The sequence below is a fragment of the Lates calcarifer genome, linkage group LG18 (genome assembly GCF_001640805.2).
Source record: "Lates calcarifer isolate ASB-BC8 linkage group LG18, TLL_Latcal_v3, whole genome shotgun sequence".
In the NCBI taxonomy this organism is placed as follows: domain Eukaryota; kingdom Metazoa; phylum Chordata; class Actinopteri; family Centropomidae; genus Lates; species Lates calcarifer.
The window spans coordinates 10,935,542-10,949,457 of NC_066850.1; the positions used below are offsets into that span (position 1 = coordinate 10,935,542).

General features: G+C 40.6%; 2 protein-coding genes across 2 annotated transcripts in view; both read left to right on the forward strand.

The window, feature by feature from the left end:
• Window positions 1-315: 315 nt before the first annotated feature.
• On the forward strand, window positions 316-1,950 carry ndufa12 (NADH:ubiquinone oxidoreductase subunit A12). The gene is made up of 4 exons (XM_018697251.2): window positions 316-454; window positions 977-1,062; window positions 1,221-1,308; window positions 1,677-1,950. The coding sequence occupies exons 1-4, from the start codon at window positions 366-368 to the stop codon at window positions 1,855-1,857; spliced, it is 444 nt and encodes a 147-aa protein (XP_018552767.1). The 5' UTR covers window positions 316-365; the 3' UTR covers window positions 1,858-1,950.
• A 3,833-nt stretch (window positions 1,951-5,783) lies between these two features.
• tmcc3 (transmembrane and coiled-coil domain family 3) overlaps window positions 5,784-13,916 on the forward strand; it is a 40,257-nt gene continuing 32,124 nt past the window's right edge. Inside the window, exon 1 of the mRNA XM_051077679.1 lies at window positions 5,784-6,147. Coding sequence (XP_050933636.1) covers window positions 6,103-6,147 — 45 coding nt within the window. The 5' untranslated portion in view covers window positions 5,784-6,102. The remainder of the gene's footprint in view (window positions 6,148-13,916) is intronic.

Genomic DNA, 13,916 nt, shown 5'->3' on the forward strand with positions numbered 1-13,916 from the left:
AGGAAAGTGTCCTCTTCTATGTGTTTGGAGAAAAGTATAATTTATAATGCAGAACAAACAAATGGCCTTAATCTGTGTTGGGTAAACGTGTGTATGAATATAGTTTATTTATACAGGTAATAAAACATACAAACATAATTCATTAATAGATTAAAACATCAAATGCATTCATTATGGCAAAACATACACTTAATCATGACAAAGTCCCATTAAATGTTCAGTCAAATGTTTATAATTTAGTGATTTGTAGTAGAGTTACGGTGCACAATTGTTTTTATAAGTGGAACTAAACGTAACCTTCTCTGGTATCACCGGACCTGTTTATAATGCAGCACAGTCCGTCTCCGTAACTCTTCCGTCAAAAGATGGCGGAGTATGTAAACCTTGTCCGAAGGGCTTTGGGGCAGATAGGAGGTCACGGTGGAGTCCGGGGTTTTTTCCTCCAGTTATTCAGGTCAGTTTGATAAAATATGTTTGATGACTTTGTTAAACCACCGACGAAGGCTGTGAAAAGTTCGATAAGACAGAAAATAGAAGCGCGACATGGGTTTTATCCGCAGAGCTAAGTTAGCATGTTGACAGCTAATCCAACCAGCAATCATAAAATGTGCTTTACTCCATATATACAGTCTGATTTAAACCTATAAAACAGCTGTATGATAATGTGGAATATTTGATATCTGTACACTTTGCTTTAACCCTTTGCTTTAAATGAATGGAATTTTAAGCCAAACTCCAGTCAAAATATTCTGACCTTAAAGACAGTGCTCTAACTGTAACTATAACTACTAAAGATCATGACTGAAGAGCAATTAAATAAACTTCAGGATCCATGGATAGATTCGGCTTACAGGTGATTCACCAAGCAGTGTTTGTTTATGCAACAGTTCAGATTTTATTAGCTTGAGGCAACAGTTTTGCTTCGCTGACTGTGTAGGGGGGCATTTAACGTCATTATCACCCTTTTTGTTGGCAGGGTGAATGATGTGAAGACAGGAACCCTGATCGGTGTGGATAAATATGGGAACAAATACTATGAGGACAAGAAGCACTACTTCTTTGGTGGGTAGAGATTTTTAGGAAATTTACACTTAAAATACTTTTTAGATGGTTGTTTTCAGGTTGACTTTGCACGACATGTTTGGATTCAGGTACTGTGTCATCACTGGTTTACACCAGATCTGTTGAAGATACATAAGAGATGTTTGTTTTTGTCTTAGGACGTCACCGCTGGGTGATCTACACCACAGAGATGAACGGAAAGAAAACCTTGTGGGAGGTGGACGGCAGCATGGTGCCTGCTGAATGGTAATTGTATATAGAAGTATCAGTTATCATGTCATTAGTTTTAAGTTTTTTTCTGGAGGTTAAAATGTGGTCTGTATTTACTTTGCCATTCATCCCAAACATATTTAATATATTACTTGGTGTTAGCCTCTATTCAGTATTTGAAAATCTAAATTATTTCAGCTCTCTTGTAGATATACTGCATATAAAAACATATTTCTAAACAAAAAACATCAACTCCACCAGCCTTAAATGCGTAAAATAAACAGTTTTCTTGTAGTGGACACACACTGATGAGCTCCACCGCAAAGTCAAAAAATATTTCGATGATGTTGATCCATGGAAAGTCACTGAAACGCCTCTGTTCTCTCTTCACGTCCGTTCTTCAGGCATCGCTGGCTGCACTGTATGACAGACGACCCCCCGACCACACACCCACCAGAGCCCAAGAAGTTCCTGGCTGAGATCCACCAGTTCAACGTGAGCGGCAGCCCCCAGCAGTACGTGCCCTATCCCACCACCCGCCAGAAGATCCACGAGTGGGTTCCACCCAAAGCTGGAACTCAATGAAAACCTCGACTGCACATTTCATTTTTCCACTCTGTAAATTATGGTTCCCTGCCGCTGTATCAAACATGTCCTGAATAAAATCTCTACACAGACGTTTATGATGGGGGTGGTAGTTCTTACATGAAGCGTTTTTTTGGACATCAGCAGTTTCCTCACAGGTAGAGAGTTGAGTCATGGTGGATTCAGCTGCCGTATCTGACACTTGTGTGTCTGCTGCCAAACTGAAACAACCTCATTTATACTGGTGAGTCAGTCATTCCAGTCTCATGCTCCGTTTTAAAGTCTAGAGAGGATGTGTTGATGTCAGGTCGAATTTTGGGGAAACATGTCTGATATTCTCCTGTATCATTTAAAGACACTGCATTGTGTAGTTCAGTACTATATCAGTGTAGTGCAGCAGAGACTGAGCTGCAGTGGTTTGTATCACAGTGAGCTTATGCTGCATGTTAATCACTGCAGGATTATGCTGAGCTGAGGGGAAGTTGCAACGTGCAGCATTTCACACTGAGGTGTGTGGAGATTTTCCAGAGCTGACGGGCGATGAGTGTGTGAAAGTGACCGGACACACAGTACACACACACTCATGGTGACTCAGTGTCTGTGAAGCCAGGACCAGAACTCCCATGTTGGACTGCAGAGTAAGAGGTTTGTGGACTTTACTACTTCAGTATTTAAGGTAGATATTTGATAATTTTATGTGCAGACTTTGACACTAGAAATCTGTTCTGACGTTCATTTACTGCGTCATTTGCTTTACTTGATTGTAGCAGAAAGATTTTGCCACATCGCTACTAGTTTTGAAGCCAGTTGTGGCCCAGAAGGCAACTTACACAAGTGTGATGTGAAAACTTTAAACCTTTGGTGCACATGAACCTTTGAGTGAAGCAGGAGACATCTTGTGTTTAGAAGTTGAACACTCAGAGCACCAGTTTACAGCTAGAGTCTGCTATATAAAGGCTGTTTTCACTTATCAGAGCCAGGGAAAAGCCAGGGAATGAGCCCCCCTTTATTCACTGATAATACAACGATAATACAACAATATTATTCTGAAACACATCATTCTGTAATGAGTATTTTTACTTCTGGTAAATATGTTTTGATGCTGATACTTTTCTGTTTTAACTCAAGTTAAATTTTGAATGCATGGACTTTTCTACCCCATGTTATAGCAACTTCTACTTGAGTCAAAGATCTGAATACTCATTCCACCTCTACATGAAGGTATACATTTATACACTTTGTGCTACTTTGTATTTCTGTTCCACTACATCTTTGATTAACACTATTGTGCCTTTTACTCCATTCATTTGACAGCCATAGTTTAATAACTAGTTACTTTACAAATGAAGATTTTATATAAATAACATATGATACACACATAAATTAAAATGTATTATTAAAAAAGAAAACCAGTGGTTTCCAACAGTTTTTAATTTTTGAACCACCAGATTTTACTGAACTACCAAACTGTGGATGAAACAGTAAAATGCCACATACACACTGAAGCATCAGTTTTAATGTCACATAGTATCATATGTCAATCACAGAGGCCAGTTTTCTGCAAAGTCAGTACTTCACTCTGATACTTTATGAACATTTTGCTGATAATACTTGGTGGTTAACACATTGTTTCTCTAGTTTCAGGGATCTGGAGCTGTTAAATGAGGAGACTCACTGTTTCATCTATTTTTCCTCGGGGGGACAGTTTGGAGGAAGAAGACGAAGAGGAAGTAGAAAGAGAGGAAAGTCACCTCAATGTAAGCTTCCACACACACCATCTGTGTAGTGGTGTTTAATGTCCAAGAGGGGGCGTTGTGTCTTTTTTGATTTAGAGGCAGATTCGACACCTCGGCTATATCAGGGCAGGATCAGTGAGAGAGAGTGGAAAGGCTTGTGGCATCCTCTTGAGTCAGCTTTTCAGAAGAATCCTCTCTAGTCTTTATTTAGAAATCAGAGGAGACTTTGCTCGGAGAGAGGAAATTAATTAGGATCAATGAGCTGGAAGTGCTTTGACAGATGACAGTGAGCCTGAGTGGCATCTAATGTGCTCTCTAACCTGAATTTTACATGTTGTGCTCAGTGCAAGGTTTGTTTGTGGCTGTATCTCACATTAGCTGATAGCTATTGTCTGATTCATCTTCTGCAAATGGAGCAGATAATCTTCCCCCTCCCTGCCCTTTATAATTGCTGATGCAGCAGTATGCTGATGTGGCGGCTGGTAGTGATGCCAGCTGGGCACCAGAGAGAGACCGGAGAGGGTCTTGATGAGACACACTCGTCGTCTGGTCCTCTTTCCTCTTCATCCTCCCTCCTGCCAACTGTCATATCCCTTAACTGTATTCATAGTCCATCACCTCCTCCTCCTCCTCCTCCTCCTCCTCCTCTTCTTCGATTCTCCATCTCTTCTCTTTAACATCACTGTCTTTTGACTTTCTCTCCCTCCCCGGCCTCTCCTCTTGCATCATTCATGCCCGACTTCCTCTCCAAGCGTAGATTTGACTCCTAGAGGAGCGGCCTCAGATCCTTGATGAGTATTTCCAGACTCTCGTTTTATGCTCTGTAATTCTGCAAAACGTTCGCAGCGCTTAATGGGTCAGAGTCAGTGCTTAAGGGGATCTTTTATTTATTTATTTTTTTTTTTTAGGCCTCTGCTCTGAGTGTTTTTGCTGTAAAAATATCAATGTCCCAGTTCTGTTCACTTCCTATGTGTGCGCACAAGAGGGAGAAACCCGGAGCTAAAATTTGAGGGAAAAGTCGAGCTGAAATTACAGTTCACAAGATGTTTTAGAGTTTTCCTTCATCTGTGGTGCAACATACTGTAATGTTTCTGCACCGTAGCACACCTGTCTGTCTCTGTGTTGGTGCTTTGAAGCCTCTATCGTTGGATTTTTCTGTTTTATTCTGTTTGACAATGTTTCTTTTTTGGTATAATCCAAAAAGAAAAATGCTGCACAAATACCTGAGGCGATTGTGTATTAGTGTATTAGGAAATAGTCCCAGCAGGAAAAGCGCAGGTGTGGCTAATGATGTTAATTGTAGTTAGATTTCATGTCAGTGTTCCAGCTCCAGTAATTAATGTTATTAGTAACACCTGTGCCTTTTCCTGCAATGAGACTTGTCTGCTGTGTCTCCTGTAGCAAATGACGAGTGTAAAGTGGAATTTCTGGGGACAATTTTCAGTTGCGGATTAATTAGTCAATATAAACAACAGTGTGTATTCATGGTAATAAAGAAACACATCACCCAGTGATTGTTTTTAGTTGTTTCGATGGAGCATAGAAGAATAAGATATATCAGACTCTGGCTACGCAGACACACATTTATATAAATAAATATAAATGTTTTGTTAGTCTAAGACTCTTCATTGGAATTGTAAATAAAGATAAAAAGATTTTTTTTAAAAACGCCTGTTTATTATCCTTTTAGTTGGCCGGTTGACAAAAAGAAACACTGACCCTGCTCCCACTCCTAAAGAATGCATTTGAGCGTGAGTGGGAGTGGGTGCAGAGTCCAGCCTCAGTCACATAAACACACACACACACACACACATACACAACCACAGGCTGTTATCTGGCTCTGCAGATTAGAAGTGCTGTCAGAGTGTCCATCCTGTAGAGAGCATTCACCCCTCAGGGAGAGACTCCTGCACAAACTCAACATTCCCACACTTATTCATTCCTTTAAACCCCCACCCCCCTCCCCACTCCTTAGTCCTGTTCCCATCTCTCCATCTTGTGCCTGCTCCCTCCTGATTGGCAGCAGAGGTTGCTGTTGCCCTGTGTGTGTGTGTGTGTGTGTGTGTGTGTGTGTGTGTGTGTGTGTGTGTGTGTGTGTGTGTGTGTGTGAAGTGTGCCCAGGCCAGCACAGGGTGGCTGATAGGGATCAGTTCCTGCACGGGCTGCTTCATGCCTTTTAAGGTGGTCTTTCTCCAGCTGGGGGCAGAAGTGTGTGAGAGTGGTGCTGAACAGGAGAGCTTAGGAACGCACCCCAGAGGGACGAGGCGGTGCAGCGCCGGTTGGGATTTGAGTGTGTGGAGGTGCCTGATAGCTGCTCACACAGGAAGCAAAAGATTTCACAATAAGAGAGTTGCACACACACTCACACACTCACACTCACACACACTCCTCCTCCCTTAGAGGGTAGTCCTGAAACTTCAAAGAGGCAGACAGAGCTCTCTGATGTGCAGGGGTCCTCTGAAGCTGCTGTGGCATGCACTTTGACCCCAGGCTGTGAGGAAGAGGAGGCATGAGGAAGAACTACAGCGCTATTCCACTCATCTATGTGACAGAGGTAGCGTTTGCACTTATTACGACTCTTAAATCTGTCTCTCCGGTTTGTTAGTTTTCTTTTCTGGTCGGTGTGATAGATAAGGGAGTCACGTCTTTTGCTGTTTATCCCTTCTGCATGAATGAAAAAGAAATGAAGTCAGATGCAGAGAGTCACATGTAATCAGCTGTGCGTTATTGCCCTCATGAACCCGGCATTTATCCGGGTCACATGAGGAGTTAATTTATCGTTGAGATTTGCTCGGTTAGAAGCCAAGATTGTAAATGTTGATAGCTTTCTAGGGAAGGTATCCAAGGCTTGGCATTCTCTGTGCAGCTGAGATAACAGAGCTTAGGGCAGAACAATAAAGAAAACGTCTGATCCTATATAGTTTTCCTTATGGCAGGTATTGGTTTTGTGACCAGCGAGGAAGTTGATTTTTAACAGTTAAAGGTTGAGTCAGGCAAGTTTTACCATGTCTTCTCTGTAAGTGCCAGTGAGAAACATGTGATTGGCCTTTGCTGCTTGAGTAACATCAGAGGAATGTATATAGCAAGCCATAGATCACGCACTCTTCTTAAATTTGTTTTCATTTTCTCTTTCTTTCTCGCTCGGTCTTAGAAAAACCTCCCTGAAGTCTCTCTCTGCTCTGCTTCTCAGTGCTCGAGCAGGAGGTCATGTTGTTGTTACTCCTGTCTTTTTCTGTCCATCACAGTCTCAGCCACTTCCATCTAACTGCTCTGTCATTCTAGTCTGTGTCTAAGAGAGAGCCATCCTTGCACCAATCCCTAGATGGGCCCTGTGCTTTGGGGCTGCCCTTATTGTGCTGACACTGCACGGTTTTGTGTGTGCATGCATTATGTGCCTCAGTCTGCCAGTATATGCACAACAAAATGCTGTTAAAAAAAATAATGTTATGTAACCCTTCCACTATAATGGGGCTCTTCCTGTTAAGCCAACAGCCTTAGTCAGTCCACAAACAAGGAAATAGTATAAGGAAGAAGAAGCAGCAGGGCTTTGCTTTTTTTTGCATTGTGTTTTTACCCTCCTCAACGGTCTCAGCTCTGCAGAAAAGTGCTGCAACAAGTCTGATCAGCCTTGGATGGTGTTTTCACAGCCTCAGAAATGTAGATGCCCTGAAACTATTAACTGTGGTTGCTGTCATCTGTTTAACCATCACTGTGTCTCAGAAACCTCCCCCATTAAGCTGCATGTGTTTATCCTGTAACAGAGGTAGTATCTCAGAGGACGCCACAGTGTAATGTGTCAACAACACAATTTTCTTGCTAATACAGCTCACGGGTTAGCTGTGTGTGTGTGTTCTTGTACTTTTATCCCAACATGCAGTGCGAGGACAATTGCAGCTTCTCACTACTAAGAGAGGTTACTCCAGGATAGGATGAAAACAGGAGTAGTGGCTATGATGATATATAAAGTGAGATGAATTTGTCGTCTATTGTGGCAACATTGCAAACCGATGAAACAGTGAATTGGCTCAAGATGCTGGTTTGTTGGTCCATCCACCACTTTAATCCAGACTGAAGTCTCAACAACCCACATGTGGATTGTCCTGAAATTCTGGCCAGACTGTCACTCAGTTAGTGTTGTTGTTGTAGTGTTGTGTTGTGCTGCTGTGCCCTAAGTGCAGCCTTGCATGACTGTTCATGTGGCTTGTTATATGATTTCTGCATCAGTGCAATGAGTTACTCTCGTTTGTCAGTTATTTTAATTTGCTGGATTTGCTGAAAACAGACACTGACATCTGACTCCTCCACGTCCATAAATAGTTTGCCAATTGACTTTTCCGCTAACATCCTCTCTAACAATGTACATGTGTAGTGCAATATAAACTTAGATTTACTGTGACCGAGGTATATGAAATTTACCTCTGTCAAAATCTGAATCAGGATTTATAACATGCTACAAATACAAATCTCCTTCCAATTTTGCATCTGTAACATTAGGTAAGATCTCAAATCAGCATGAATGTAAGCCAAGCACTAAAGAACCATTCATTCTTTATAATTAAAGTCTCTACATGTGGATTTTACTACTTCCCAAAGTTGAAATTCTTACAAAAGATGCAATTCCTGCAGCTCTTCATTGCTTTCTCCGCTCACATAAATATATTGTCATTATTATCTCAAGGAAATTTCAATCGAACGCAACTGGACTTAGTCATTGTTGCGTTCGACTGAAATTTCCTTGAGATAACTATGACCTGGATGAATGAGAATATTCACAGGATTGTCATTATTATTTATTTTGTGATATAAGTCTGTTTAAATACCATGCTGCTGACCTCTTGGGCTCCTACCAACTTATTTTTACCCACTCTGGTCATGTAGCCATTAATGTGAACTGAGGCGAGCACACCTACTGCACCAATTTTCAATGTCATTTTCAATATTTTTAAAAATAAAACAAACCATCTAAATGATTTTAAATATACTGTAATGACATTAAAATGCCAGACATAGTGGTTTAATGATAATATTCACTTTAATGAGATAAAGGTCAACGGGCCGCACTGACAATATGTCACTACATAACAAAACAAGCATCTTGTCTGTTTGGTAGAAAATGAGAAATTTCATGGTTGGTCCTGATTCATTATTCGCCACCACTGGTTAAGTGCAGTCCCATCATTACTCATATTTTCCTGCCACCATAATTACTTCCAGATGTACTTGCAGAGTGCTTTCAGGGTGTCTGACATGTCCTGAACAAAAAAAAGAAAAAATTGCTGCTGCAGCTGAACATTACTCACATCATTACTCACTATCTGCTCTCATGATATACATTACTGAGAGGGCTTGTTGCACCAGGGACGACTTGCTGTGTCGAATCACCAGCGGCCTGCAGTTTGTTCAGGACAAGCTCAGGAAGTGAATTAATTAACTAAATAAACTGTGTCTCGAGGGAAGGTGAAGAGACTTTTAATGTGTCAGTGAGGATAAATGTAAAGATAATTCTGAAAATGTGTATGAGCGTTCAAGCAGCTTTTCAGTTTTTCCACAATCTTTGGTTTAGGGCTGGAATATGGTTCAGACATTCATGTTCCCCTGATGATGAGGAGTTTTTCCTCTAGAGCCATCATCAGGTCAGAGCAGTGTGGCAGCCAAGAACAATCCAAAATCTAAGGATATTTCATTTACAGCACTTTAAAATAGAAAAAAGTGGCAAAATCTCAAATTTTAGAAGCAGGAATCAGCAAATGTGTGATTTTAAAAGACTTCAGAATTTTTCTTTTAACCAATTCATTGTCTAATCACTTTAGTAATAACAAGTAGCATGTAGTAGTAAACACTGCATGTCCTTCACTAATATCCTGAGGAGACAGACAGCAGACGTACACAACCTGAGCACGACCTCATTAACCACAGGCGTCCGTCACACACTGATTAGAGCAGGGCTACGTGTGCATCTCTGCGTGTACATAATTTCCCTCATGAAGATAATGACCTTCACTGACTGATGGCCAGGTAAATTTGTTCAAACTACATCCACAGACTTCAGCCTCTAATTCTGCACACACACACACATACACAAATGTCATCATATTTGTCACAGATGCACTGCTCAATTTGTCGCCATGGCAACAAGAGATGATGCTAGCAGCCACTTCTGCACTGGTGACCATTTAGTGTCAGCTGTTACATGCAGGAGGCAGCAGCGAAGAATGGCAAAAATGTCATCCATTTTCCAGAAGGAATTCATTCTCATTCTCGAGATCTGAGGCTTTCGTATTTGTCCTCCAGTGGTGGAAAAAATATTGAGAACTTTTACCCAAGGAAAAGTAGCAATACCACAATTTGAATATTGAGTAATATTACGCAGTAAGTAGTAAGCAGCATTTTAATGTTCTTGCTGTGTAACTGGTTTTAACATCATGGTCTCTTACAGTGCGTTATATTTCAAGTTGATCTATCATATACAATATCCTTATCTGCAAAGTGCTTAGTTGTTATCGCAATAAAAAGTATTGATTCCCTGTGAGTCTAAGTGTGTTTCCACCTGTTGCTGTGAGCCACTCAAGCCATTATTAAGTACATCTGTGGCAGTCTCAACTGTGTGTGTGTGTGTGTGTATGTTTTTACAATTGGGAGGCACAAAAAAAAAAGTATTTTCTTTCCATGTGTGTGAATACCATTACACCAGATATGATAGGATTTATTCATACTTGACTTGTCTGGTTAAATCAAAGTTAAACAAAGCAGTGTATATTTCTGTGTGTCTGTGTGTGCGCGCTCTGCCTTATTAACATATAACCTTGTCTGCGTCTGAAGCCTCTGGCTTCCTGCTCTAAAGGGGAAAACAGGCTTTGTGCCATAAACAGAAGCTTAGTCTTTTCTCTGTTGTCATCTGTTTTCTCTGTAACGTCAGCAGAAAGAGAAATCTTTCTGCTCTTTGTTATTTCACACTTTCTTGACTTTATGAACACTCGGTTGCCATTTTAGTTATTGTCACTTTGGAGGCTGTAGTTTGTGGTGCAGTTGAATTGTATCAGTTTATTCTGAGGGGTCTTTTCTTTTTTAGTTTTCAGCAGCTGGTTAGCTTAGCTTGGCATAAAGACTGGAAACAGGGGGGAAACAGCTAGTCTGGCTCTGTCCAAGGGTAAGAGAACATATAGTTACCTAAGGTTACTTAATTAACATGTTGTTTCTTGTTTGTTTAATCTGTACACAATTCAAACTCTAAAAACATTGTTACTTGCAGGTTAGGATAGCTGTAACTAAGCTAACTGGCTGTAGCTTCTTACTGCATGTACAGATAAGACAGCTGTTATCCTATCAATTAGATCACTGATACCCAGAAACTACAGCTAAGAGATGGCTAACTTAGCTTAGCATAAAGACAGGAGGAAACAGCTGGCCCAGTTCTTGCTAATCAGAACCTCAAAAAGCTCATTAATTAACACTTACATCTTGCTAGCTTGCTAGCTGTTTCCCTCTTCTGTCCATTTATTATGCTAAGCTAATGGCAGTGGGTTAATTTTTACCAAACAGGTTTAAGAGTGGTATTTTTATCCTCATCTCTCTCCCAAAATATATTATCTGTTCACTGACTGGTTGTTTGAGCACAAAGAGAATTTTAGTCATGAGCTGTCACACAGTATATGAATGTTCGTGTTTTGTCTGTTGAATCATATGATACCTTGACAGATGAGTAAAGGTGATTGACACGTCTCCTTTTATCTCTCTCTGACCTCTCACTTTAATGTCACACCTCGGTGTCTTTCAGTTCCTTTAATTCTCTTTCTCTCTACACCCACATATCACAGCAGTTGTCATTTATTCTACAGAAAATATTTTAGAAAAAGAACCAAACCACTCAGAGGAAGACAAAGGGGCTGAAATGTCACAAGCTGGTGGTGCAGGGTGGGTCGTGACGTGGGCGTGTAGCGAGATGACACATGAAAGTGTGGCTGGTGCCCCACCACTCCTCCCCCACATGCTTTGAAAGTGTGACCCCTTAGATATTTATTTCAAACGGCCTCTGAGAGAGGCGGCACTGTCCTTTATGAAGGCATTCACGCATTCTGATAGTTGAGATCGGCTCACAGTGCAGTACATCAGTGGATCAGGAGAATATCACAAAAGCCTTAAATAAAAACATGCAGCAGTAATCAATGAGAAACCAAAAATCTTCAGCACACATATATTTCAACAGACCTCGTGTACCAGGTTTACCCCACATCCAATTACAGGATCATATATTTAATATTAGTACAATTTTAGCAAATTCCTTTAAAGGACAGGTCATCTAAGTGTGGAGATAGTTAATCATTTTCATGCTTCACTTGAAGCACTCAAGGCTACGACAACTAAGTAATCTGCTCGCTGTTAAGTTCATGAAATGTCGAAATATTATGAAAAAGAAAATATTCATTACTATATCTCAAAGGCTAAGGTCTGACCACTGGTTAAAAGAATCCAAAATATCCAATCTGCAAAGATATAAAGCAGAGAAGAGCAGCAAATTCTCACATTTGAGAGGCTGGAACCAGAGAATATTTGGTAGTTTTGTTTGATAAATGACTCAGATGATTAGTAATTAACTGATTAGTTCGTTGGCAGAAAATTAACAACGATTTTGAGAGATTAATCATGTCAATTGTTTTTTGTAACAAAAATGCCAGAAATGACTGGTTTCAGCCTCTCAAATATTGAGTTTTACTGCTCCTCTCTGCTTCAGTGTTTATCAGACATTTAGTCTGAGAGACTTGTGTTTGAACAGGAGTTAGTGAGTGTGTGGATCTGTTTTAAACTACAGCTTTATGTTTTTTGATCCAGCACCCATCCTATTAGAGATTTAGATGTGTGTCTTTTTTTTATTGTTTTTTATTTAATGATTTCCTGACTTTTTAAAGGCCAAACTATTGGTGTAAACTTGTAAGGGAGACAAAAGATTTGAGATTGGTACGCTCATTAGTGTGAGGTGTTTGTAAGCAAATGCAATCTGAGGGCCTTCGAGCGCTGGCGGTGAGAACAAAGTGACAAAGAAACAACCAGAGGCTGCTTGTGAATGAAAGCAGGTTGCTGATGAAATAGCAGGTACCTATAGATTGGCTGTGCAGCACCGCAGCGAGCTTGTAGAATCAATAAACCCTGAAAATGCTGTTTGTTTGAGACCAAAAGCAGGGATCTAACCAGGGCAGCAGCCAGGGTTTTAAAAGTACTGTGGTCAGGGTCTGCCCCTCAGACTCTTCAAAATTGCTTCATATTATTTCAGGATTACAAGAGTAGGCACTATATGCAGACATGGTGGAGGAAATAAAGGATATGTCAAATTTTAAAAAAGTAACACATAAAAGGTTCAAAACATTTTTATGTTCCCCAAAGTGTTTATTGGGGCTAAAAAACGCTGGAATCAGCCTGTAAAATATCCACTATTATTTGCTAAATGTAAACTGGCCCCGTGTTGCTCAAGTCCCAAAATTTCACACACACACAAAACAAAAAACAAATGAAATGACCTCTGTGTCCTTATTTGTAGCCTAATCCATAATATCTGATGTATCTATTAATGTAGTAAGCACTGTTTTGACACGTTTTGACATAATCACATGGTTTTTCTATATACTGCAGGTAGAGTCCAGTGTCTTTAGGGGACAGGATAAAAAACTGGCACATTCCTCACCCATATTTTCCCGCTTGGTTTGGGGGATTTATAACTTAGGTCCTTTCACCTCCAGGCTACCAAAACCCCTGTCTCTATTCTGCCTATTCAGACTGGCACTTTAATAGTATCATCACTGCCATTTGCACAGCTGTTTGCAATAAAACTGCATCAGTGTTTGTGAAATTGTGTCCATGTTATTAACCTTGACAGTACTGCATCTATCTGCTGCAGAGCTTCATCTCCAGTCATCTTAAATTTACCGCCAGAGCACCATAAAAACCGCCAAACCTTTTCCCATTCTCAGCCAGCCCATTCAAGTGCCCCATTGATTTAGATCCCCTGCTAGGCTGGGACAAAAGGCACGGCTGGAAAGCAGGGAACCTTAGCCCTCCCTGAAGAAATGCTATTATAGAGGCTGAAAAGAACTCGGGAAGCATGAGGAGGAGGAGTGAAGCCTCTGCTGGTAATATGTTGGGGAGAGAGAGCTTGGAGCTGGTCACACCAACTCCTCTTAAGTTCAATTTGCGCATCACAAAATTAAAACAGGTTACAACACACATATTAGTTTACAGAGTCTGCTGGTTAGTTCATATTTATAGTGGTAATAGGGACTTACTATCATAGCCAACCCTGCTGCTGCAGTGTGTGTGATAAAACCACGTCAGACT

Bases quoted from the DNA above. Each gene is read 5' to 3' on its own strand.
- ndufa12 (XM_018697251.2), top strand. From the start codon at position 366: ATGGCGGAGTATGTAAACCTTGTCCGAAGGGCTTTGGGGCAGATAGGA. The intron at 1,063-1,220 runs GTGGGTAGAGAT...TTTTTGTCTTAG, and splicing joins CAAGAAGCACTACTTCTTTG to GACGTCACCGCTGGGTGATC. The intron at 1,309-1,676 runs GTAATTGTATAT...TCCGTTCTTCAG, and splicing joins AGCATGGTGCCTGCTGAATG to GCATCGCTGGCTGCACTGTA.